The sequence below is a fragment of the Primulina huaijiensis genome, chromosome 9, assembly GCF_012295235.1.
Source record: "Primulina huaijiensis isolate GDHJ02 chromosome 9, ASM1229523v2, whole genome shotgun sequence".
NCBI classification, from domain to species: Eukaryota; Viridiplantae; Streptophyta; class Magnoliopsida; order Lamiales; family Gesneriaceae; genus Primulina; species Primulina huaijiensis.
The window spans coordinates 21,650,758-21,674,750 of NC_133314.1; the positions used below are offsets into that span (position 1 = coordinate 21,650,758).

At 35.0% G+C, this 23,993-nt stretch overlaps 5 protein-coding genes and 2 long non-coding RNA genes across 15 annotated transcripts; 4 read left to right on the top strand and 3 right to left on the bottom strand.

Annotated features, from left to right (window-relative positions):
• The first annotated feature begins 997 nt into the window (after nucleotides 1-997).
• LOC140985252 (uncharacterized) lies at nucleotides 998-2,234 on the top strand. The gene has a single exon (XM_073453048.1). It carries the CDS (start codon nucleotides 1,017-1,019, stop codon nucleotides 2,232-2,234), a length of 1,218 nt encoding a protein of 405 aa, XP_073309149.1. The 5' UTR covers nucleotides 998-1,016.
• A 442-nt stretch (nucleotides 2,235-2,676) lies between these two features.
• On the top strand, nucleotides 2,677-5,033 carry LOC140985253 (CRS2-associated factor 2, mitochondrial). Of its 3 annotated transcripts, none has more exons than XM_073453049.1 (5): nucleotides 2,677-3,283; nucleotides 3,570-3,697; nucleotides 3,793-4,018; nucleotides 4,112-4,266; nucleotides 4,546-5,033. In XM_073453049.1, exons 1-5 carry the CDS (start codon nucleotides 2,677-2,679, stop codon nucleotides 4,621-4,623), a joined length of 1,194 nt encoding a protein of 397 aa, XP_073309150.1. In that variant the 3' UTR covers nucleotides 4,624-5,033. The 3 variants fall into 3 exon arrangements, with proteins under 3 accessions (XP_073309150.1, XP_073309151.1, XP_073309152.1); XM_073453050.1 differs by having other exon boundaries at nucleotides 4,112-4,239; nucleotides 4,546-5,017; XM_073453051.1 differs by lacking the exon at nucleotides 4,546-5,033 and having other exon boundaries at nucleotides 3,793-4,016; nucleotides 4,112-4,242.
• A 370-nt stretch (nucleotides 5,034-5,403) lies between these two features.
• On the bottom strand, nucleotides 5,404-10,139 carry LOC140984818 (DEAD-box ATP-dependent RNA helicase 32). The gene is made up of 8 exons (XM_073452459.1): nucleotides 9,709-10,139; nucleotides 9,321-9,596; nucleotides 8,356-8,679; nucleotides 7,754-7,945; nucleotides 7,472-7,627; nucleotides 6,889-7,313; nucleotides 6,281-6,462; nucleotides 5,404-5,908 (listed from the first exon to the last, which is right to left on the bottom strand). Exons 1-8 carry the CDS (start codon nucleotides 10,075-10,077, stop codon nucleotides 5,580-5,582), a joined length of 2,253 nt encoding a protein of 750 aa, XP_073308560.1. The 5' UTR covers nucleotides 10,078-10,139; the 3' UTR covers nucleotides 5,404-5,579.
• An 895-nt stretch (nucleotides 10,140-11,034) lies between these two features.
• On the bottom strand, nucleotides 11,035-14,415 carry LOC140984748 (uncharacterized). Of its 6 annotated transcripts, XM_073452354.1 has the most exons (4): nucleotides 14,257-14,411; nucleotides 14,076-14,150; nucleotides 11,638-12,727; nucleotides 11,035-11,552 (listed from the first exon to the last, which is right to left on the bottom strand). In XM_073452354.1, the coding sequence occupies exons 3-4, from the start codon at nucleotides 12,655-12,657 to the stop codon at nucleotides 11,424-11,426; spliced, it is 1,149 nt and encodes a 382-aa protein (XP_073308455.1). In that variant the 5' UTR covers nucleotides 12,658-12,727; nucleotides 14,076-14,150; nucleotides 14,257-14,411; the 3' UTR covers nucleotides 11,035-11,423. The 6 variants fall into 6 exon arrangements, with proteins under 6 accessions (XP_073308455.1, XP_073308457.1, XP_073308453.1 ...); XM_073452356.1 differs by having other exon boundaries at nucleotides 11,035-11,543; nucleotides 14,076-14,415; XM_073452352.1 differs by lacking the exon at nucleotides 14,076-14,150 and having other exon boundaries at nucleotides 14,257-14,412.
• On the top strand, nucleotides 12,734-13,625 carry LOC140984749 (uncharacterized). The gene is made up of 2 exons (XR_012176655.1): nucleotides 12,734-13,516; nucleotides 13,565-13,625. It is a non-coding gene; the product is annotated as an uncharacterized lncRNA (long non-coding RNA).
• A 651-nt stretch (nucleotides 14,416-15,066) lies between the features above and the next one.
• LOC140985061 (NEP1-interacting protein 2-like) lies at nucleotides 15,067-17,604 on the bottom strand. Its single transcript, XM_073452806.1, has 5 exons — nucleotides 17,290-17,604; nucleotides 16,820-16,971; nucleotides 16,543-16,590; nucleotides 16,233-16,394; nucleotides 15,067-15,578 (listed from the first exon to the last, which is right to left on the bottom strand). Exons 1-5 carry the CDS (start codon nucleotides 17,438-17,440, stop codon nucleotides 15,414-15,416), a joined length of 678 nt encoding a protein of 225 aa, XP_073308907.1. The 5' UTR covers nucleotides 17,441-17,604; the 3' UTR covers nucleotides 15,067-15,413.
• Nucleotides 17,605-21,132: 3,528 nt separating this feature from the next.
• On the top strand, nucleotides 21,133-23,854 carry LOC140983774 (uncharacterized). Of its 2 annotated transcripts, XR_012176509.1 has the most exons (5): nucleotides 21,133-21,228; nucleotides 21,267-21,379; nucleotides 21,475-21,615; nucleotides 23,686-23,726; nucleotides 23,803-23,854. It is a non-coding gene; the product is annotated as an uncharacterized lncRNA (long non-coding RNA). The 2 variants fall into 2 exon arrangements; XR_012176508.1 differs by having other exon boundaries at nucleotides 21,267-21,615.
• The last annotated feature ends 139 nt before the right edge of the window (nucleotides 23,855-23,993 follow it).

The window sequence follows — 23,993 nt, forward strand, 5'->3', positions numbered from 1 at the left end:
AAAAACTAGATACATACTCTCGTTTAGACAATTATTATATAAAAATATTTTAAATTTTTTTTTAAGAACAAATATTTGTTTATACAACTATTATCTAAAAATGTTTTTACTGTTAAAAAATAATATGTTTTGATTTTTATCATTATCCTCATTTTTCAAAAAATAAAAAAACACATTTCAACTGTTCTTTAAGAATCATACTCGAAGAACATTTTATAAAAAAATCAAAAACTTTTTACAAAAAATTTATCTAAACAATACTTTAAGCTTTTTTTTACTCATAAAATATTAAAAATATTTTTAAAATATATGGTTAAACAGAACCTAATTATAAAAGGAAGAGAACTGTTTTATCTATGATTATATTTGAAGGGTTTTTTTTAAATAAAATAAAATAAAATTTCATATATTGCTATTGTATCAAATTTGGTTCAAACTTTGGTTTGTAAGAAAATAGTCCATCATTCGTGTTAATTTAAAATTGTGTCCTACAAATTAAGGTAGTATTTGGAAAAAGAGAAGTGATTAATTATAAATGATGAAGAAGTTGAGAGAAATTAGAATTAAAGAAGAATTAACATCCTATATTTTTTTCTATTTCGTTTAAATTACTCATAAGTTAATGTAGAATTCGGGTTTAAGAAGAAAAAACGTTAGTTTTAGTCTTATATATATTGATGCGTGATATTTTTAGTCATATATACTTCTTTGAATACAGAAAGTCATGTAATTATGTTATTTTGATCAATTTTAGTCATTTCAACATAAATTATGTTATTAAATGACAAAGATTATTGTTAAATTTTATAAGTACGTGGTTAAAATAATTTTCGAGATATGTTTGATAATGTAATTATAAATTTTAACAATGACATTACTCGTTTAATTACATGATTTTGATTAAAATAATTAATATTAATAAAAATATATAATCACAAAAATATAATTGACATATTGTCATTAAGAAACACGCAAATTGATTTTAAAATATAATTATACACTGCAACCTTCAACTCATGCCGCTCGGTTCTGTGATACGAATTGGATCGCAACTGGGAACTTCGCCATTCAACTCCATCCTTAAATTCTGCACAACAAATTTACGATTTCTCCGACTGGTGCATCAATCCGGGTTAATGAAGAGACCCACTTGCCCCTCATGCTCCAAACCTACTGTTACTTGCCTCTGCAACACATTGAAGACCCCTGCTTTCCATAATTCCGTCGCCGTCACCATTCTCCATCACAGTCTTGAGAAGAAGCACCCCTTGAATTCTGCAAGAATCGCCACCCTGGGTTTGAAAAATGTGGATGTTTTCACCGTCTCTGATGTTAATTTCCAGGCCCGGTTCTTTATTCGGTTGCTTGATTCAGGTGGGAAAATGGATCGGATTGAGACGAATGGAAGCTGCAATGTGTTTGATGAAATGTCAAGTGAAGGGGAGACTAATGGTTGTGTTGATGGGCCAGTTTTAGATGGACAAATTAGGGAAAGAGACTGCTTTGATGGTGTGAAAATTAGCGAAATTTGCAACGATGATACAATTTTACCATTGAGGAGTTGTCAACTGAATGAGGTAGTGTCGGGTGGGAATAGTAAAGATGATGTAACTGACGAGGATATAGCAGCTTTCCATGGTTGTAAATCTTCTGAAATCAATTTCACAGTTGAAAAATATGGAGCTATTACGTCCTTCGATCAAAGTTGGAGAGCAACAAACAAATGGAGGAAACTGGATTTTGATAACCTGCTGCACTCTGATGTAGCTGTTGATGATTTAAGAAAAGGTTTCGTCGTGAAAAAGCTGCAAAGCAAGCCAGTGGTTGGGAGCAACAGACACGAAGAGTTTGAAGAATTCGACATTACTGTTCCTCCAGGATCAGTTCTTTTATTTCCAAGTGAAGAATCATTAGGCATTGAAGCTTTAACTGTTGATGTCAAGAATTTAATTGTGTTGGATGGAACTTGGGCCAAGGCAAAGAGAATGTATAAGGAGAATCCTTGGTTGAAGTTCTTGCCTCATATAAGGTTGGATATACACGAGTCGAGCTTATATGCAGAAGTGAGGCATCAGCCAAAGGCTGAATTTTTGTCGACTATTGAAAGTATTGTGTATGCATTGAAAGGTGTGGGAGAAGAGCCCGATGGATTGGATGGTCTTTTGGATGTTTTTCGATCCATGGTTGGACATCAAAGGCGTTGCAAAGATGAGAGATTGAGCAACGTTTCTTGAGCTTCATTCAGATTTTATGTTTGTACCCTTTTCGTTCATGTTCTCTGTCACAAGAAAGCAAAGAGGTAACTGGGTGGAATTGAAAATTTGAAATGTCGTAAATACTGCCGGATCAGATGTGTTATGACTCTTGAATTGGAACAGCCAAATACCAAGTTACAGTCGAGGAAACAAGTGAACAACATTCGAAATAAATTATGGAAGCATGACACCTACATACGTCAGTCAGTTGTTTTGATTTTGCTCCCAAACGCAACCATTGATTAATCCACCCCCCTTCAATTGCCATGTAAATTGTAATTCCATTAAATATAATCCTTCAAAATTTTCAATAGAATCTACGAAAGAAGTATTTATTAACTCAAAGAGTATCTTTTTAATTACAAATTCACACAAAATTTATAAAAAAAACATTTGAAATTCAAACGTAAGTGTATATGAAATGCTAAATTTGATTCTACCCCGTATACTTCTGCCGCAGAACCCCAACGTATGTCAAATGCTGAATCTCATTTCATGGCGTCGCTCAATCTTCCGACAACCCACAAACCCTAGATTATCTACTCAATTATGCTCATCATCAATCTTCTCCATCGTTTGTTTTCTTTGCCACTCTCCATCCAAGGAAGAAATTTACGACCAGCCATTTTCACGGGCCACAACACAACCGCCCAAAAAGAAGAGCAAATCAAGTCTTTCCGTGCGCAAAAATCAACCCCAAAAAAGCACCAATAAGACGAGTTCTGACAACGCAAACCAGTTTCCGGTGAAGTCCGACTTGGCCTTTGATTTTATGTATTCTTATTCGGAGAACAGCCCGGATGTTCAGCCCATTGGCTTCCGCGAACCTCCGCGCTTCTCACCCTTTGGACCGGGTCGGATAGATCGTAAATGGACCGGTACTTGTGCTCCAGCTGACCATAAGCCGGATTTCGAGAAGTTGAAGGAGGAACGTGAAAGAGTTCTCGGGGAGCCGCTTTCAGAACAGGAAATAACGGAGCTTGTGGAGAAGTATCGCCACATTGATTGCTCGCGCCAAATTAATTTGGGTAAGTCCCCGTTTCATGAATTTTTATTTGTGACCGGAATTTTTATTCTTGTGTGAGAACTAAGAACCATGCAGTTTTCGTTTTTCCATCAAATTTTTTCAGGCCACCTGAAAATTTTGAAAGTTACTTGTTTTTTTTTTCTTTCAGGAAATGAAAAATGAAATTGATTTTTTTTCCTTCCAGTTTTGGTTGGTTAGACTTCTTTAAGAGTTTTATCACTCAAGATTGATACGAATCATTTCTATTTCACATTAATCTTGTGGCAAAATAATTCTGGTCGTGCTAGGAAAAGGAGGAGTTACTCACAACATGCTTGAAGACATCCACAATCACTGGAAAAGGGCAGAAGCAGTGAGAATAAAGTGCTTGGGAGTGCCAACACTTGACATGGACAATGTTTGCTTCCATCTTGAGGTTTAAGAAATCCTGCTTCCTATGTCTGAAATATTGAAGATTTTCGATTTAATTTCTACAGAGTTGGCTGATGAGAATTTCAGTGTGTATCGTAGGACAAATCTAGAGGGAAAATTATCTACCGCCACATAAATATCCTCCTCTTATATCGTGGTCGTAACTATGAATTCACAAAACGACCACAAATTCCTCTAATGTTGTGGAAGCCTTATGCACCAATTTATCCAAAGCTCGTGAAGAATGTCACTGATGGTTTGACTTTTGAAGAAACCAAGGAGATGCGGAACCAAGGACTTACTTCTCCCCCTTTGATGAAACTGTGTAAATGGATTTGGTGTTTTTGTTCAAGTAAATATTTCAGATAGTGTTGATTTGCAGACGGTGACCGTTAAATGTTATGTCTTGTTTCTGCAGCTAGGAATGGTGTGTATGTTAATGTAGTGGATAGAGTACGAGCAGCATTTGAGACCGAAGAAGTGGTGAGGCTCGATTGTACTTATGTGGGTGCCAGCGACTGTAAAAAGATTGGCGTCAAATTAAGAGTACGAGGCCCCCTCTCCTTTATAGCAGTTGGGTTTTGCACTTTCCTTTATACTGCTATTTGGATCTTGATTTTAAATTGCACTTGGAAGGGTATAAATGTTGGTTCGTGGCGCTAAGATTTCTGCATCATTTAAAAGATGTGTCTGGGATAATTACCATGAACAATAAATTTTAAATAGAGCGAGACATTCAGGCAAATTGCATGTTTAGTCTTGACTTTTGATATTTCTTCTATTCTAAATTCTTGTGCATACCACAAGGGGAAGTTGTGATCGCTTGCTTCTTGTTTTCCATTCTGTTGGCAGGATCTGGTTCCTTGTGTCCCTATCCTTTTTAAAGATGAACAGATTATCCTCTGGAAGGGAAATAAAAAGAGGGAATAGAGTTCCTGATTATCAACGAGATTTCAAACAACACAAGCATGGTAGTTAATTTCCATCTCCTTTCCCTGAAAAATTTACACCCGTAGATTAAAACTTGGTTGCAGTGTTACCCCCTGGATGGCCAGTGGGAATTTTTCCATTCATCGGAGAATCGCAAACGGTCAGCATCTTGGAGTTTGGTTTTGCATGTTTGATTACATCTTATATTTTTGTTAACTGGAAACGTAGTCTTGTTGAGTAGTATATTTATGGAATATATTTCAAACGCGTATTATTTATCTGTACGCACGGAAGAGTAAATTTTCTTTTTCCTCAGCGTCGAGAAATACTATTTTACCTTTATCACCATGGACAGGACCGTGAAATGGCTTCCTGGCATTCCTGAGATGATTGGTCGGTAAACCTTCAATGAAACTTACGTCGAGTACTTTGCTGTGTTAACAAAAGACACGGAGATCGCATGTTCTTGCAATTTAGCTTAATAAAAGTTTGTTTTTCAACGTATGCACGCTTACGGGCCTCAAAATTAGTTTTGAGAAAAGAAATGGGATATATTGATTCATAATATTACAACAGTAACTCATTTTATTTGTTTTTGCAGTAGCGACAGTTTTCAAGTCAATGCATATTGCATCTAATACTAGAATTTTGAAATAAAATGCCGAAATATACAAGCATCAAAAACTTGTGTCTAATCTTCTTTTTTTTAACGAAATGCCGCGACTAAATATGGCCATCAATTGAAAATTTTTGTAACAAGATTGGCGCTCTCCCCGAGAATAATATAATTGCCATTTTTTGGTTGGTTGAGATTAAAGAGACTAGAAGATCTACATCTATAAATATAATTGGCTCTACACAAGATTCTTAAGAACCGGTAATACCGTTTTTTTCCCTGCTGCAGAAGCAAAAAGTAGCAACGGTCGAGGCCATAATCTCTGATCTAAGACGAGGGTTTAGGAGTGCATCGAACTCAACAACTTGAGAGCCATTTCCTCTTGCTCTGCAAGAGTAATGGAGTCTGTACTCATGCTAGTACCTTGCCTCATCTCACCATCTTCGCTATCATGGAAATAGATCTTTGACTTTTTATTGACTCTACCAGTGGGTGCCTCTTTGTCTGAACCAGAGAGATCACCCTCACCCTCACCCTCCTCATCTCTACGTCTTTTCAACTTCATCTTTCGTTTGATACGCTTTTCTCTTAAATGTTGGCGGTACGAAGCTTTGTCTTCCTTGTCCACCCCAGTCACCTCCTCCCGCAGCTTGGTGTATCTTTGATTTACTGCAGTAGAGGCCAGGTAAAACTATGAGGCAACTCATCGATAATAGCTTTCTTTATAGTATTTTATCAAAATTTTAAACTTGCCAAACACTTTAGGCGCTTCACTGAAGCATTTGTTATTTGAAAATGACCTGTGTTTAACTTCAAGCAAAATGGAGAAGGTTATACAATTGCTGAGACCGGCTAGTTTGGAACTGATGTTCATTCGATAATGCCGATGACAATTTGAAATAGGAAAAATAGGCTAGACAAGTCCTCAAGTGCACATGAGCTTAATTTCTACTAAGAAGTTTCAACAATAAAGCGGAATAACTACAACTGCTAGCTTTTGATGATAGAATTGTAGGGCAAATCCAAATGATTAAATTTTACCTATGTCCTTGTCCAGCTTACTGGAATCAGACCAAGTCTGGGTATTGGCTAGTTTTGTAGGAGAGGTTGAAGTGTCGCTACCATCAACATCATCATCATCATCATCAAATACAACATGTCTGCCTGCCGGTCTATCCACATTGATCTTCAGCTTCTTATTCTTTAAAACCCTAGTGGCAGGCCTATAAAATCAAACAGCTAGATTTAGGGAAAAAAAAACCAGAGTCTGAAGATGGTGATCATCTCAGAGTCACTGCATACAATGGGCAAGAACAAATATTGCATTATTAGTAAGGACACAAAGTAATTGAGCACTCATTTTGGAAAAAAGGTAAAATGAAGAACCCTAACTGTAGCCTTTTTCCAAACATATAATAATACAAACTGTAGATAAAGAGCTATCTGACTCCTAAATTGTCAGAAAACAAAACGATTTTGTGATGAATTTCTCAATTCTTTGCAAGTACTGGAGCCTTTTCCAACTTTCTTCTTTCGCTCTCCGCAAATTATGGGATGCCCAAAATCACGCCCTTTCCGTAATACAAGTTTGGAAAAAGAGGTAATGTTCAGAAATATAAATATACAAAAAGTTAAGTGTGGAAATGTACATGTCATCTCTAATATCGGGAGTGTTATCTTTCCCAAAATGCTGAGTGACCACCTTCAAACTAAGATCACCTTCAGTATGCAATTCTGTTTCATCGGATATACCAGTGCCTGAAGTTTCTTTTAACAGTTTGAATCGGTTCTCAGCAGCATTGCTTTCAGGAACAAGGGTCAATTCTTCGGACACTTTTTTGTCCTTAACTTTTATTTTCAGAAAACGGACCTTTGGGGTCATGGGGAGACCTAGTGATGCGGAGAATTCATCTATCGGAAGTTTAGCAACATCAAAAATCTCCTTATCACGCTGCTTATGGATAGACCTCAAATATGTTACAAAGGATCTCTGAGCCAGATATTGCAGATCGGGGTATTTGACCAATAATGCCTTTAACAATCCTGAAACAGGTTGCAACCTTTTGGTATTTGCCTGCAAGGGATCACAATCAATTATTGATATTAAATGCAATTTGTCCAATGATTCAAAATGCTCAATATTACCTGACAGTGATGAAACCAAGCATCTGTGCCATCAATAAAAAGAAATAATGAAATACTAGGAAAACTAAACATAAAAGAATATCTGACCTTAATAAATCGAATAGGTATCTTTTTCTCTTGTAATTTTTCAAGCATCTTTGTCTCCGAGGGTGCAAGGAATAAAATGGATCTCCCACCAGAAAGGTAACGGGCAGTACGCCCCACTCTGTGTATGTAAGAAGCAACATCTTCAGGGCAATCTACCTAGAATTGCAAGGGCAATCAAACCAACAGTTCAAAGTTTATGTGGTATGTTTCCACGTGATGCTTCATTTTATGTTACTAGTCAAAGTTGGAAACTAAATTAGGATAGAAACAGAAAAGACCAACCTGGACAACCCAATCGACAGCTTTATTAAAATCAAGTCCTCTAGAAGCCACATCAGTGGAGAAAAGTACAGAATTCTTTTCACAAAATTGTGCATATATTCCCATGCGTATCTCCTGCTTCATCCTTCCATGGAGACATTTCAAAGGAATTCCGGGACGAAGTTTCTTGAATGCTTCAAACACAAATTTTACCTGTGGCATGCACCAATATCCAGATAAGCAAAGTTATCAAGAACAATAATTTTAAAAAAAAGGAAAGGAAAAACAAAGAAAAATAGAAAATATGCACTTCATCACACAGAGTTGGCCTGTGCTCACATCCTTGCTACTAAATCACATGATTCAGGAACCCAAAGTACAAAAACAGTAAATAGAAATACATAATTGAGTGACCACAAATGCAAAAACAATGTAGAGACACAAACATTCCTCCTATCAGTCATTGACCTAATAAGAAACTGTACATCATGTGGAATTGGATAAAAAAGAATCTTTGATTTACCGGAAATTCATATTTAAAAAATTGTAAAGATACAGTGGGATAATTTGGTAGATGAGATATCTTGATAAATACTAGCTCTTATTAGTCAACGCAGCATTACCTGCTTGCAGCTCGAAAGAAAGACCAGTATCCTTGAACCGAGATGCGCCTTTAGAAAACTCCATAACATGTCAAGCTTTTGGTCAAGAGGAACAATCAAAGCTGTCTGCTGTAAACGATTAGGTGTAGCAGTTTCAGACTCCTCATGCACGCTAAGGTACTCTGGATCTTTCAGACTAAGTCTTGCAAGATCTTGAACAGACTTTGTCTGGGTTGCAGAGAATAATAATGTTTGTCTCTTTTTTGGTAATTGAGATATTATAGCATTAACATCTTTCTTAAAACCAACATCAAGAATACGATCTGCTTCATCAAGAACTAACACCTGTTTCCAAGCCAGAAATCTAAACTCAAGTCAATTATACTGTCCTCTTGTCACATCTAAGAGCAGTTACACAGAGAGTGAATAAGCCAAGAGAATCTGTAGATATAATATAACACATCTAGGAACCTAGTGTGAGGGACGCTGGACGTTCCATTAAAAGATATTCCATTATTTTTAGTGGCCTCTTTATTGTCAAATCATAAGCATGATAAATTATATAAAAGTATGACCGCAATTCTCCATGCTAAGAAGCCTAACCTACAATGCTCAGGCTGAAAGAGAACACACAAGCAACATACGTGGTACGAGCAAACTATAACCAACCAAATTGAATAAATAAACAAAATAGTAAAAAAAGAGAGCTGCTAATGGAACACAAGAACAGGCAAGGGCAAATGCAAGCAAAAACTGAGGATGGCAATACAAGCATGATCAAGTCACTACATGACAACTAATCACATATAAGAAATACCGTGTCTTATTCTACTTCACAAACATTTATCACAGTCAAACACAATCCAAGAGGCCAAAAACATGATTGTACTACTAATAACTTACTATATGTTATGCATATGTACCCATTATCAGCCAAGAAGGGCTATAATACACAAATGATGAAGCAAAATTGCCCAAATGAAGACCTGAAGTTGTGAACAGTCAAAATTTGGGGTTTCATCCATGTGCTGAAGTAGTCGACCTGGTGTACAGACCAAAATGTTCAGCTCATTTACACGCTCTTTCTCTGTGTCAACATCCTTGCGACCACCAATTAAAAGTCCAGCACTGAAGCCATGGTGCCTCCCCACAGATTTGAATGCTTCGAAAAGCTGACCGGCTAATTCTCTGGTGGGAGACATGATAATGCATCCAACCCCATCCTCTGGACCCCATCTATCTCTGTATAACTTCTCTAAAACCTGCATAACAAGAAAACATTGTGATCACGAATCTTCTTCTGTACTCCATCGAACGCGGACACGATGCCACCACTAAACTACAAGAATATCAGCAATATTATCTAAATCTCACCGGGATAACAAAAGCCAAAGTCTTTCCAGACCCCGTTTTAGCAGCTCCAAGGATGTCACGGCCGCATAGCGAGTGTGGGAGCGAGGCCCTCTGAATGTCAGTCATTTTTGAATACTCGGCTTGCGTCAATCCATCTTTGGTTTTCTTCGATAGAGGCAGTTGAGTAAATTTCTCAGCCCCGGAATAGGGAGAAAAGGAACCGTCAGGGAGCCTCCCAATTCGACCTTTTTCCGGTGGATGAGGCTGGGAGAGCGGGTTGGTACCGGAGTCAGGCTTCCCCGAATCGATCCATGAATTGAGTAGCTCGATTTCATTAACCTCGGATAACCGATTCTGCAATTTGAACTTGCTGGTTTTGGGTCTTACCATTCTTTCAACGCCTGTTTTAGCGTTCTGCGAGCCCTGGGGTTTTGCAGTGAGGTTTAGCAAAACTAGACATTATCATTATCTATTTTATTATCTATACTATTATATTAAGTGTGAGAATATCGTAATAACTATCTAGAGAAGACATCAATTTTTATATGATATTAATATTATATTTTTGTTTTTTGTTTTAATTTCAACACACACTTTTATTTTTATATTTATTTTTATTTCAATAATTCAAATATCAATTTAGTCTCTTTATAATTTGTAAAATTTCACTTTAGTACATCGATAGTAATAAAAAAAATTATACAAACGCATCGCGTGTGTATAGTAACTAGTAATAATAATAATAATTGGTTGTGCTTTGTGGTTCGAAGATACAAAAATGCCGCTGCCACATCTAAACAATGAACAATCCCCAAATATAAATTATTGTGTTCTGTTATCCCTTCTTTTACTTTATCCATCCAAAAATAAATACTAAAATAAAATAAAACCTCAAAAATAATATTTCAAATTTTTTAAAGAGAATCACATCATATTAAAAACTTAGATATCTCACCTATTCGTTGATTCTCCAATTGAACTTCCAGAAATATATTTTCGAGGTAATATGTTTCAGAAAAATCAAAATCACCACCAAACATTCCGTGACAATTTTTTATTGAAGACATGTAAATAAAATATACAATAACAACACAAGCTACGTGTCTGACGTCCGATTTTTTTTGGTCGAAATAAATTATGGATAATACTGAATTGAGAGAAAGAAAGAGAGAATTTATAAATATACCATGTGAAATGTATTAAATAAGTGAATTAACCTGAACAATTCATCATCATAATTTATTTTTAAAATTATATTTAAAAATAAAAATTTTTAAAAGTATTTTAATTTGACAAGAGTGATGACAAATGGTTAACGTAAATATCCATCTAAAAGAGAAGGCTACCGAAGTGGTACATGTAGATCTCACACACGTAATTTGAAGACGGTCTTTCAATAATGTTTCAAGTAGTATATTCGTCAGAATACAAAACAGCAAAACTGAAGTACTACACCAAAGAACACAAGGGAGCCAAATTAACTGATGAGAGATTAACAAAGGCCATGAGGGCGTCTGTTATTAAGATTATCATCAAACCCATAGCATAGAAAAGGGCGATTTGATTTGATTTGATTTGATGTAGATATCAAAGATATCGCTACTTTATCATTATGAAATCCTTTCTCCCCCGGAAAATCAGCTATCCTTCTTGTAGATCCTCGAGTCACAATAAACAAATCCTTCAGCAGTCTTGAGGTTGAAATACAAGCACAAGGTATTCGCCAAGTATTTCCATCATGAGATGCTTGCTTCTTTTTTAGGATCAGTTTCTGCACTCCTGGTTGCATGACATTCGACTTGGGGTGCAAAACTCAGTTGTTCAGCAATTTGCATCGGGTTATCTTTCTTATTTTCCTGCACAGCCTACAGATTGGCATCCAATTTATGATCATCAAGGCAAATAACTAATTAAGCACAAATATTTGCAAGGTTTAATGCTATATTCCACCTTTAAAAGCTCGGTCATTCTTCCAGTTCCATAGGGGAACAGAGGTTTTGCAACAAAAGTAGTTTGCAGGGACCCAGTCAGGAAGGGCTCATTGGAATTTCCAGTCTGCTGGTTTGACACGATGCCTGAATTTTCTGGGGAAGATTTACAAGCTTCTGAGTCACTCTCGACTTGACTATCTGTTGATTGTGATGAGTCTGGTGTATTAACATCTGTTGATTCCACTGGCTTGCCTTTCTCACCATATCCAGCCTCAGGGATGCCTTCATTAAGTAAAGAAACCTTGTCATTCTGCTCACTTTCTTTGCAAAATTTGTGGCTAGAATTGGGTTGTGTGGTCACAAAAATCTGGCTAGCTGGAATAGATTGATCTGGAGGTAACATAGCTGACGATTCAACCATATGATCATCTTTGTTTCCAAAAGCCATCACATGAGGAGCTCGGGATGTATCTGACAGCATTTGATTGGAAGCTGAATATCCATTTGAACGGTTAACAGGTTGAAGGACAACAGGAACCACAGTGCCTCTCGTGCCCACAGTGGGAACAGAAGGAGCTGTTACTGGTGAGGGATACTTTAGTTTCGAAGACACCGGACCAGTTGTTTGGATGGAAAGGTTCTGACATCGTGACCAACTTTGGCGCTCATGTGGGAGACGGACATCATTTCTTTTGATCATTTGGAGATGTGGAGCTACATCAGTTTCAGCAGTGATAGGAGCGTAATTCCCTGGCTTAAAAACCACACCCCTAAAATTTGTGTTCGAGTTTCCTATTCTGACAGTAAGCAAATAACCAGCATCAAATGTGGCCTGAACAACACCAGTCACAGTCTGGCCAACCATACTATCACTATTTGTTTTATAAGCTCTCTGAGGATGGTATTCTTGCTTGACTTCAAAACCAGGAGGTGCATAAGCAGCTCGAGCATGCTTAAGGCTTGAATCTTTACGTGGACGACCCCGTCGCTTCTTTACTTGATGGATAAATGGGATAACAGAGCCCTCACCTTGATTCATTTTGAGAAATCACAGAAAATTTTACCTTATGTTTTAGCAAAATATATTAATATAACGTAATTGTTGGTCCCTGAAAGTCAAAAAATAGTAAATTAAGACAATGCAATAGGCCCTGGTGAATATTCTGAAAAAAAAAAGCTTTTACACATAGAGACACACCCACGTAAAAAAAAGCTGCTGGAAGTAAGGCAACTTATTTGTTTCCTATGAAAATGAATATATTATCTATTTATCTTCAAAGATACTCGTGCTACTTATTTTATAATGATGCAGATCGAATAGACGTCATCGAGTCACAAAATTTAACAAAAAAGATTTGGCCACATTCACCCAATATGTGATGACGCTGATAACCTACGAGAGTCTCTTCTTTTTCCTTTTCGAAACCATAACCCGCTCTAATCTTGATTTGCATGTAATTACTATAGGAATCCCTTATTTCGGGTGATAAGCTCCTGTAAATTAAGTGATACGTGGAGTGAAACAAGTTTACACAAGGCGACTATATAACATAACACGATAATACTAGGTTTAGGGTGGATATTAGCTAAAGCTAATTCAGTGTCTAGATCGGCAAGAATAAATAGCAATCAATAGTTAACCTTATTTAGAATCTAACTCGGTTTTATCAAGAATAAGAAGATAAGAAAATGAAGGGACGTGCGAAAGAAAGCAAGAAAGAAAAAAAAATCAATACAACAAATATAGACAGGCACAATCTGCCCTTCTCAGTTTTTAGGGTTAACAAATAAAACAACATATTTTACAGCATTATCATGCTTTGTGAAAAAAATCAATAGAAAATATGCTTTTGTTACCTGTCTTGAAAGAATGGAACCCGTACTTCTTTAATCCATAGGTTCTATGCTTACTTCTAAAACCTCTGACTTTTCTTAAATTTTTTTAGCAAAATGAAAATGTAGAAGAAACGAATACCAAACAAAGATAAAAAAAAAAAAAATTGAAAATGTTACATTTCAAAATCTGGTCAAACAAAGGTCATTCTTTTAAATTTCTCCATTTATGGTTATCGTATAGAATCATATAACTCAATCAAACTTTAGGAACCGTGTCTCTATTACTGATATTCGTTTCTTTTCCGTCAGTCCTACGCTACATTGCAATAAATGCAGCTAAAACCTCAAAAAAGCACTACAACACCTTTTTCGCAGATAGAAACTCAACAAAACTAGCAGTATGGTAATGATAGGAGCAAAATCAATCAACAGCACCAATGGGTCGAAGCTTGGGGGGGAATCACACAGCTTCTTTGACAGTAGCAACAAAAATTTATCATTTTTTGGCTTCGAAGATTACTAAACCATAAATTATCGCATGAAAGAATACTCAAAAAGCTCACAAACAACATACAACCGAAAGAACCCAATAAATTATTAAAAAAAAGAAGAAGAATGAACCCAATAAATTCCATCGTCGTTTAACCCAAATCAACAGAAACTGCCCCAGAAAATACCGCTCCCAGTCTAAACAAGCTAAATGCACGCAACAAAAGCTCAGATTTACACGCGTCAGTGGAGGAAAGATAAAATAAAGGAAACCAGAGGTAAGCGCTGAAATCGTAAGAAGTGTGCACCTTACCTTAGAGAAGAGTTCCGGGAGGATTTAAACTTTATACTAAAGATTATACATAGCTGAAAGAATCAAGGGTCAGTTCGCATGATATAGAAAGTATGCAAAAGAAAGTGAATTAATTCAAAATTTGGGCTTTAGGTCAATGACGAACACTAGTATAATACATTCCTTTCGAATAAATTAATATCATTTACTTTTAATTTCGATTTCCGAGTCCTGTACAGCTATGATATCATATCATATATANGTTATTTGTCGACAAGTCATGCAATGTTCGATATTATATTTGCGGACAAAGTCCTGAAGGATAGCTGGGCTTGGGTAATGAGTCCAATTAGGGCCCGTGTCTGGATTTTGAATCAAATAGGCCTCATCTTCATCTGCGTGTATACATACATGACAACGATTTACATCCTATATAATATACCCTTATAAAAATAGATTGCATAGTCTCTATATTTAAAAACAAAAATTTCGAAAAAAAAGGTGCATCTTTTGATTATCAGGGTTGCTCGTTAAAATTTAGATTATGGTAAAGTTTAAATTTATAAAACATAAATTCAAACAATATCGACCAATATACACGTATCATACGTAGTCCACTGATTTAAAAACATCGTTTGCACTCTCAAACATGTACCACCCGCAAAATTGATAAATCCATGGCCTACCTTTCCTCGTACGTACAACGGTCGGACCATAGGTTATTTTTGAATGAAAATATTTGTCACGAAAAAAGATATTTGAAGAACGAATTTGAAATAAAATCCGATGGGATTTCAAGATCATCATTACATGTACATAAAATTTAACTTCTCTTCGATGTTGTGAAATACCGAGTGATATTTGTTATCAAGCTGCAACAATTCCTCTAAGATGTCACTTACGAATTACCCAACTGTTGGTGCTATGATTCTTCATATGCTAAAATGCAGCAATTTGCTATAATATATCTTCTTGTCATGTTCAGTTGTAATAATCACTGGCAAGAATGCCCTTTTCTCTTCAAAAAAAAAAGTTGAGAGATCAATCTAGCCATGTAGGTCAAAATCAATGCTATTACTGAAGCATTATGATATATTTTTCATAATTTTATACATAACGATGACTCACAATATTATGTTGTGAAGCTTACTTCGTGTATGCGTGTGTGTGTGTGATAATTAATCAATTAATTTCGTTGCAAAATTAATTGCTGATTGCGACCCAACGAGTTGTCTACAGAGTGGGCAAGTGGGTCGCCGGGTGAGCCATTGATCTATGCAGTGTATGTGGAACAAATGCCTGCAACTTGGCAGCAACCTCGCGCGTTCACCATCCATTACATCCTATGAAAACACTCGAAACAAGTCAAGTCCCAATTGCCATAATTTCTCAAATATTAATTTTGTCATTTATCACGTGAATTCAGAATCGAATTATTATTGCTAGCGAATCGTAACACACACGATATGTACATTACGTAAAAATAATAATAATAAAGAATGGAGTATTTTTTTATTTTATAATAAAATTTATGAAATTTTGAAATTGAAATGGTGGGAGATCATAAAATAAAATATAAAAAAAAATGATATTATAATATAACTAAAATCATGTAAGTAGTTTGATAAGATGTAAGTTATTTGAGAAAATTTTCTAAATTACATCATAGTTAGTATATGATACTATTGTATTATATATAGTAAAATATTATTATTATTATTATTGTTTTTTTTATATAACTCTTGAATTTATTTATTTTTCATATCTAAAAATACACAATTGCTACATATATTGAACTAGTATTAGAAAATTAGAAATATATAAAATTATAAGAGGGATAGTTTTGGTACAAGAAATAGTACTTCACTGCTGAATTAACAGGGCATGTCATCAAAGTTACATGCATTTGTTAGATTTAATGCTGAATTGAATGAAATTGCACATAGAAAAGGATGAGTGGTAGTTAAACCGAGATCGAGAGAGATCAAATTACCAACCTGGAAGCAGACTGCGCAGTTTCTACTACGACTCTCCGCCTTGTTCGAGTCGAACTCGATAATCGGCAACTCTTTTATTACTTCCTTAGGTAATCCCGTGGATGTAGTACTCACCTCAAATATGTCGTCCACGATCAAGTTACTCGACTCCATGTTACTAATCTGAAACAGCCAAATATTGAATCCAACCAATTCCTTAACTTGTTTTATCTTATTGCAAATTAATTAATTCAAGAGGCGGCCGGAAAAATATTTAATTAATGCAATTACTTTCCTGCCACTGATAAGCTTCGAGCACTGAATTACTCACCCATTCCCTAAATATCTTCCCATTCAAAAGACTACATATTAATGCCACCTGCAAATTAATTAAGACATATACAATCCGGCTTGGATCCTTGATTAGTAATTAATGAAAAAAATGTTATATGTACCATGATGTTAGATTACACATGACCTTTGAAATTATAGAGTTACCACAATTGTATTTTTAAAAGAGTTTTTTTTTTCCAATTAAAATGTATTTTTTGTAATTTTAAATATAATGTGTAACTAACGTATAAAAAAATAGGTGATAGCCTGGCCACCTTGGAAAATGGCTCTCCATTGATTATGAGCTCCATTAATTGGACGCCAGTGATGGCTCCTGCCACTGCCCCAACACCCACCCCACGTAGCATACCAGTTTCCGTGGTATGTCCTTTGAGTGCTCCTGCTATTGATCCTATCATAGCTCCACCTGCACTCTCAATGTTAAATTAAATTCCCAGTTAAATTTCATTGAAACCATTACTATTACTGAACTGGGATCCAGACCAGCATAATTTCCTCGCAATCCAAAGAAAGAAATAATTTTTGTATTCAATCAAGAAACTCCTTTCGCTAGGTATGAGGTTATCTAGTAATGCAATCAAGAAACGATCGAGTTACAGAAGCCAAGTATGATATCATATAAATAGTAATACAAGAAATCGATGTACATTTAGTAAAATACTTGATTAAGACATATATCTCGATATTTTGTGGTAAAAATGGCACTGTGGATCAAGGGGCTTACCCAAAGCAAAGATAAAAGCAGACAGGATAGTTGCAATTTTACTGATCAGCCTGGAAACAAGCCCGGATTCGGATCTGCTCGCTAATTCCATAGAAGAACAAGAAAAAATGGCAGATAACCACCTTTTCATTTGTAGGCAACACATGAGCATTTGTTCCCGCGAGATGAGGAATTTTCAGAAAGATGCTGATTGTAATAATTTTTTTGTTAGTGTGAATAATTTTATGAATTAGTGGTATCAGCATTTATAGAGCAAGGGACGCAGCACAGTTGAAAGAAGAGCATTCAAGTTTGTTGGATGCTTATCAGCTAACCTTAACCCGTACTAATTTGCTGATTTTAGTACATCTTTGGTATAAATATTCCTACTTGTAATGCTATGAGAAAATTATATTCTTTATTATTAACTTATTATATATATTTTTAAAATTTTTGATCACTTTGTTAGTCAATTTACTTTTATTCCACTAATTTATAGTTTTTTTATTTTAGTCATTTTTCATCGGAGTACTGATGTCGAAAAAACTGACATGTCTGACACCAGGTTAGCATTTAAGTGAAAAAATTAAGATTGAAAATAAAAAAAACAAATTAGTAGACTACAATTGTGAATTTACCGGTAACAAAACCAGATATAAAAATATATAAATTACAAGACTAAAAAAATCTCTATGTTAATCTCGTCTAGAAATTTGGTGGTTGAATTTCACGTTAGTTGTTCAATTATAATTTGAAATTCATTATGATAAATAAATCTAAAATTAGAACGAACAAATTAATATCATGTCTCTCAACCACGAGTGTGATATCGATGATGTCCTCAAAATTTTCAAATTTCATCAATTTTTTTTAAGGTAATTGAGGTACGAAAATGCAAGAAGGCCCTCATTTTCCTTTACGAATTTTTTTTAGTAAAACACGAGGTACTAATTCTAATGAGTTTTTGTGCAATCACCTGAATTAATTTACACATGCAACCATCCTAAGATCCATTATTTTTCCAATCACTGCCATTATTAATTATTAATTGTGAATTAAGATATTGACTCTTGGATATAAGGCTCAGATTGCTGGCTAATCATTAGGTCAACGGAACACATAAATATATCGAGACATAGTTTCACTCGTAAAATGAGATGATAAAATAAAATAAAATATAACGATAAAATTAGTATTATTTTATTTTAAATTATTATAAAATTTGAATCAAACTCGGGATGATATAAAAAATTTAAATCTTTATCGTTCACATCTACACCATTTCATTTAGAAACAAATTATACATCTTTATATAAATCAACCGTTTTGTTTTAGTCTCCACGGTTCTTGTTTTTAAAAAATAAAATTAAAAAATTCTCCATTAGTCTCTACCAGGCCACAACTAAAGTAAATATAGGGCAATCGTATACATCGAATCAGCAAAACAAGGTGCCAAAGCCTGGAATGTTGTCTATCTGTGGGCTGCTGACGAGAAAATAAGCAGGTAGCTTAACAACTCGCAGAATGGGATGTGACATTATGTATATTATTATTGCCTTGTCGGCACGCGATTTGGTTTTTGTGTTGGTAATTAATGTGCAGCATCCGAAGTCTTTCACCTCATCGAAATGGAGAAGGCTTCGATCTTCATGCAAAATATTTTTGTTGGAACATCAACACTTCTATGTATTTCAAGAATTCGATGCACCTGATGGTTTTAAATTAATGATTCGGAATGAAGAAATCAGATTCTAGAAAGAAAGGACCGCACCCGTTTTTTCTTTAAATAGATAATTCGTAGTTTCAAAAGAATTGTATAAATTGTTCGACCAAAACATTAATGAAGCTAAATAATATAAGCAATCTCATACATATTATCAAATAATGTATTTTGATAATTAAACTTTGAAATTCATGTTCAATTGATATTACACAGGGATCAATCTCAAAAAATTTCTTTTAGTTTCTATTTTCCTCCTCTCCATGTTGAAAATATTGGTTACAAGAATAATAAATGAAAAATTGCATCATAAAGATCTCATTGTTGAAAATTCAAAATGCTTGATAATAAAGTCTAAAGTTTTTTAAAACATATTTACAACATATTCAAAAGAATAATTGTAATGTTTTCTTGCACAAGCAATAAATTGTAACTCATAATCCGTTGGCATAATATTTAAAATCTATTTTTCATATATCTCCAAAATATGACACATTTATTCTCAAAATTCTAAAAACACCATTTAACTAACAACATATCAAATTAATATCTTTCCAAAATATTGCTAAATATTGGATCTTATATTAATATTCTTTATGAATATAAATAAATCTTTTCCCTTTTATCAATATTTCTTTATAAATATTGATATAGTTAGGCATAAATCTATATCTTTCGAGATTTAATACATGTAGATCTTAGATCTCATGTAAGATCTTTACCATAAATCTCCTTGAATTCTCAATATTCCGATTTTGATCATGAATTTATTTAAATTTTCAATACATTATATATTATATCATATATTAATCATAAATATATCTCAATATAAAATCATGTTGTGTTAATTTAGAGCCATCGACAATATAAAATCATTACACCTCACAGATACCGGTGTATAAATAATTATAATTGTGATACTTCTGAAGCACCAACGGATATTTCATAAAATTGAGTACGGAAAGCACATTGTTCTTCATGGGCATCAACAAAATGAGTTGTATCCTCATTCTCAATTGATTAAAAAATCGTACTGCTAATGTCACTGGCGGAGCCAAGAATATAGCTCTATTCGAACTTGAATTTTAAACTCTATAATCTTTTAATATTTTAAATTGATATACCCATGCTAATATCATATTAATCTAAAATTATACAAATTTACATATAAATTTTTTTAAAAAAAATTGAGCATGTGTCTTACCATGTGGCTCCGCCATTGGCTAACATATTGAAAATCATAAGAGAAAATATAGATGAATAAAAAAATTCATAAAATCAATAATTATGTAATTTTTATTGAACTCAATCACCCTATTTATAGAAGAAAATAATAACATACAAATTTTTATATATATTATCTTGTTATATTTATCTTGATCACATATATAACAATTTTAAGCAAATAAGTATAATCATTACAATGAGAATACATTTATGATAGACACAACAATATTATTTATTATAAATAATTATATTAATAAATTAAAATGCTTATTAAATTTATTGCTTGCCTGCTTGGGCTTGCATAGCATAAGAATCCACACTATTTTGATGGTCAAAACTGCTTACCACAGTTAAAGAGAATTGGGCTCTGTTGGTTTTTCTTAATTTCACGCTTCAGGCCTTTAACTTGAGCTCAGTGTTCAGTTTATGATCAAACACCGACAAACGTGGCAAGAGTCGGATATTCACAAGATCCGAAACGCAAGAGCGTCGAGGGAAAGCCAAAACGTAGGAAATTGAAAAGAGGAGAATTTGCAAAACTTTCGTGGGTCATTAAAATCTTGCACAAAAACTCTTGTGAGACGGTCTCACGGATCAATTTTATGGGTCGAATATCTTATTTAGGTCATCTATGAAAAAGTATTACTAAAAAGAGTATTACTTTTTATTTTGAATATCAGTCTACTCACTTCGTCAGATCGTCTCACAAAAAATTACTCAAAATCTTGATCCAATCCAAATTTGAATCATGTAATTTTGCACAACATATGTCATATTTAATTAAATATTCTCTTAAATAATTATATAAATATTATATTTGTTGGAGTACAGATTTTCACTTCCGGACGAATTTTTAATATTTGAGTCGAATTTTTTATATGAGTTTTCAAGTTTAGTTCCATATTTTCATATTTGAATCGAGTTTACACGTTTAGGTTGGAGTTTGATTTAAAATTTTGGATAAAGTTTGGTGTTTGAGTCGAGCTTGATGAGCTTGTGTCTTGGAGTGGTGGGTAGCAATCTCGAGGACATTATTGATGACTTGGCTGAGGTTGCCTCCACTTCCCCTTGGATATTAAGGTCAAGTGTAATTATTTGCTTTCAAGCAAATGACGTGAGGTCATCTGGTTTTGTTACCGAAGGAATCTTTTATTGGGGACCGATGTAGTTATTTCTGTTTTGTAAATTTTTTTTTTAATGTTATTTCTCTTTCTGTGTGAATCTCAACAGATGGCTGTGGTTGCAATTGCAAGAAGAAGAAATTTACTGAATGATGACCTTATCATTGCCTTTGCAGAATGTTCATGGGAGATACTCGACCTATCTGGTTCAGATGTTTCGGATACTTGGCTTAATCATGTAGTTATGATTTGTAAAAATCTAAGAGCCATGGATATCAGGTAGTGATAAGTTCATTTGAGTTTCTTGCACTTGCTATCGATGCAATATGACTTGGGAATAGACTTGTCAAATTGGGTTAGGCCCGTCGGGTCGGGTCGGCCAGCCCCGCTATAAAAATTGGGCTGGTTGGGTTGATAAAATAGCAGCTCGTTTGGAGGCGGGTCAAATGGGCTGAGCCCGTTTGGGTTACGGGCCAAGATGGGTCGGGCCCAAACGGGGCGGGTTGGCCCGCCAAATTAAGGTATAATTTTATTTTTTTTTTATATTTTTAAGTTTTAAGTTTTATATAAAAATTGGAATAAGTCTCATGCGCCTCCATCACTCTCTTATCTTATTTCTTTCTTATTTTTCTCCTTGGTCTCGCCTCCATCACTCACTCTGGTAAAATCTGAATCTCTGTAAATTTTATTCATGAATCTTAAAGGGAAGAAATTTCTGTAAATTTTATTCATGAATCTTAAAATAATTTTTAAGCATAACAGTTGTTTGTGAACCCAAGAGCGGTTTTGTTTGAAGTCCGACGAGTTGTAGTGAAATTTTGTGGATCCGACGGAGGTTTGATAATTATGTGTATTGTTGAACACATAATATTTTCTAAAATTTACAACCTTCTCTTTCCTCGACTTTCTGTTCTCTTCCATGTCTCAATATTCATGTTTGGTTTAAGCACTTTACTTTTTATGGATTATGTTAATGCTTTCTTAATTTCTCATATTTCAATGTTTTTAAGTATTTTATTAAACTATTTGACTAAAATATATTTTTCTTCTATGTTTACTGTGATATTGTTTAGCATTTTTCTTAAGAAAATTAACGGGTTAAAAATAAGCGGGTCGGTCCGCCTAGCCCGCGGCCCAAGTTGAGTTGGGTTGGGTTGGCCATTTAGAGGCCCGCGAGCCCGCCCCGCTCCGCCTAATGGCGGGTGGCGAGCGGGCCCGTCCCGCCAGCCCGTTTTGACATGCCTACTTGGGAAAGTACTTTTCTTCTGTTTTGGTACTATGGCCATCCAGTTGATTTGAACAGATGTTTACCTAATGATGAGACCTCGTTGAAATAGATGAGCCGGGTAAGGAGCTCCAACGGGTCAAATCAAGAATTTATAATGTTTGAGGAATTTGAGCGAAAGAACGGCTGTAACAATCACCTGCACACAAGAAAAGAACTCGTGAATGGGCGTCGAAGGAGTGTCCGGCGTAGCCACTCCGATGCTTAAGTCAGCAAGTTGAAGATGAGTGAAAATGGCGATATATGTGTGAATATATGTGTGTTAATACTTAGGATTCAGAATCTATAATGATATTAATACATGCTATTTATAGTAGAAAATGGATAGGTACCTCGTTTCCCACGCTACCTATTAAGTATGACAAGTCAGCTGCCCATACCATAGCTTCTGATGACTTCTAGGACACTCCAAGCACAAGTGGTTCTGACAGATTAGACGGCATGTATCAATCACACTCGAGTGTGGTGCAATTCTCGAGATGGCCCGGGTAGTATGGTACCTGGCTGGTTGTGTGAGAACCCGGGCTGTTGGTTGATCACCTGGGAAGAGGCGCAGTGACCTGGTTCTTGAGGATAGTACCCGGCATATTGGCTTTGATTTGGGCTATCCAAGTAATAAATCGGGTTAATGATGACCCTGATCTTTATGGGGTATCACCTTCTAAAATTATTATTTTCGGTCAATTAGCTTCAGGTTTATTGGATTTATTTTTGTGTAGATGGCCTAATAGTGGTATTGGATGTCTTAACTTGAACTTTATTTACTTTCGTGAAACTATTGTTTGTGCTGTCTGTGCGGCAGATTGTCATCAAATGGCGTTTGCTCTTGAGATATTGAGATGGGGTATGCACTTTATAAGCGTTTTCTGGTTCAGTTAGTGATCTTGCATGGTATGCAAAAGCAATATCCTTTGAGATGTTAGGTTAGATTTACTGCTAGTATAGCGTTGTTTTTCCTGTTTCTTTCCTTATTTAAAGAGATTTATAGTTCTGTTGCATAACCTATGAACCATAAAGACACTTTTTCCATCATTTGTTGGCATTATAACTTCTGAGTTTTGCAGAACTTTGGGGATGCGCAAAAATGGTGATCAGATCAAATAAAGTACGTTTGTATTATAACTTCTGAGTTTTGCCATCGTTTCATGCGATTGATGTAACCCATTTAAAACTCATAACAGGAAATGAGCCGATTGATGTTGCAGAGGTTGCTGCAGGAGTGTGACTATGCTGCAGGTCAATCATCACTTGTAGGAACATTGTACATTATTGCATTCTCCTATGTTTTGAAACTTTCTGTGTACAATTTAAAGTTGAAGTATAAAGATCTTATCTTAATCTTCGCTGAATCACAAAGTGGCTAAGTTGACTG

Excerpts from the sequence above, each read along its gene's own strand:
- LOC140985253 (XM_073453049.1), top strand. The coding sequence starts at position 2,677 with ATGCTAAATTTGATTCTACCCCGTATACTTCTGCCGCAGAACCCCAAC. Across the intron at positions 3,284-3,569 it reads CTCGCGCCAAATTAATTTGG|GAAAAGGAGGAGTTACTCAC; the intron begins GTAAGTCCCCGT and ends TGGTCGTGCTAG. Across the intron at positions 4,267-4,545 it reads GCCCCCTCTCCTTTATAGCA|GATCTGGTTCCTTGTGTCCC; the intron begins GTTGGGTTTTGC and ends TTCTGTTGGCAG.
- LOC140985252 (XM_073453048.1), top strand. The coding sequence starts at position 1,017 with ATGCCGCTCGGTTCTGTGATACGAATTGGATCGCAACTGGGAACTTCG.
- LOC140984748 (XM_073452352.1), bottom strand. The coding sequence starts at position 12,657 with ATGAATCAAGGTGAGGGCTCTGTTATCCCATTTATCCATCAAGTAAAG. Across the intron at positions 11,553-11,637 it reads GAATGACCGAGCTTTTAAAG|GCTGTGCAGGAAAATAAGAA; the intron begins GTGGAATATAGC and ends GCCAATCTGTAG.
- LOC140984818 (XM_073452459.1), bottom strand. The coding sequence starts at position 10,077 with ATGGTAAGACCCAAAACCAGCAAGTTCAAATTGCAGAATCGGTTATCC. Across the intron at positions 8,680-9,320 it reads TTGACTGTTCACAACTTCAG|GTGTTAGTTCTTGATGAAGC; the intron begins GTCTTCATTTGG and ends GCTTGGAAACAG. Across the intron at positions 7,628-7,753 it reads CTGTCGATTGGGTTGTCCAG|GTAGATTGCCCTGAAGATGT; the intron begins GTTGGTCTTTTC and ends TTGCAATTCTAG.
- LOC140985061 (XM_073452806.1), bottom strand. The coding sequence starts at position 17,440 with ATGCTCATGTGTTGCCTACAAATGAAAAGGTGGTTATCTGCCATTTTT. Across the intron at positions 16,395-16,542 it reads GGAAGATATTTAGGGAATGG|ATTAGTAACATGGAGTCGAG; the intron begins GTGAGTAATTCA and ends TGGCTGTTTCAG. Across the intron at positions 15,579-16,232 it reads ACTGCGCAGTCTGCTTCCAG|GATGTAATGGATGGTGAACG; the intron begins GTTGGTAATTTG and ends GTGTTTTCATAG.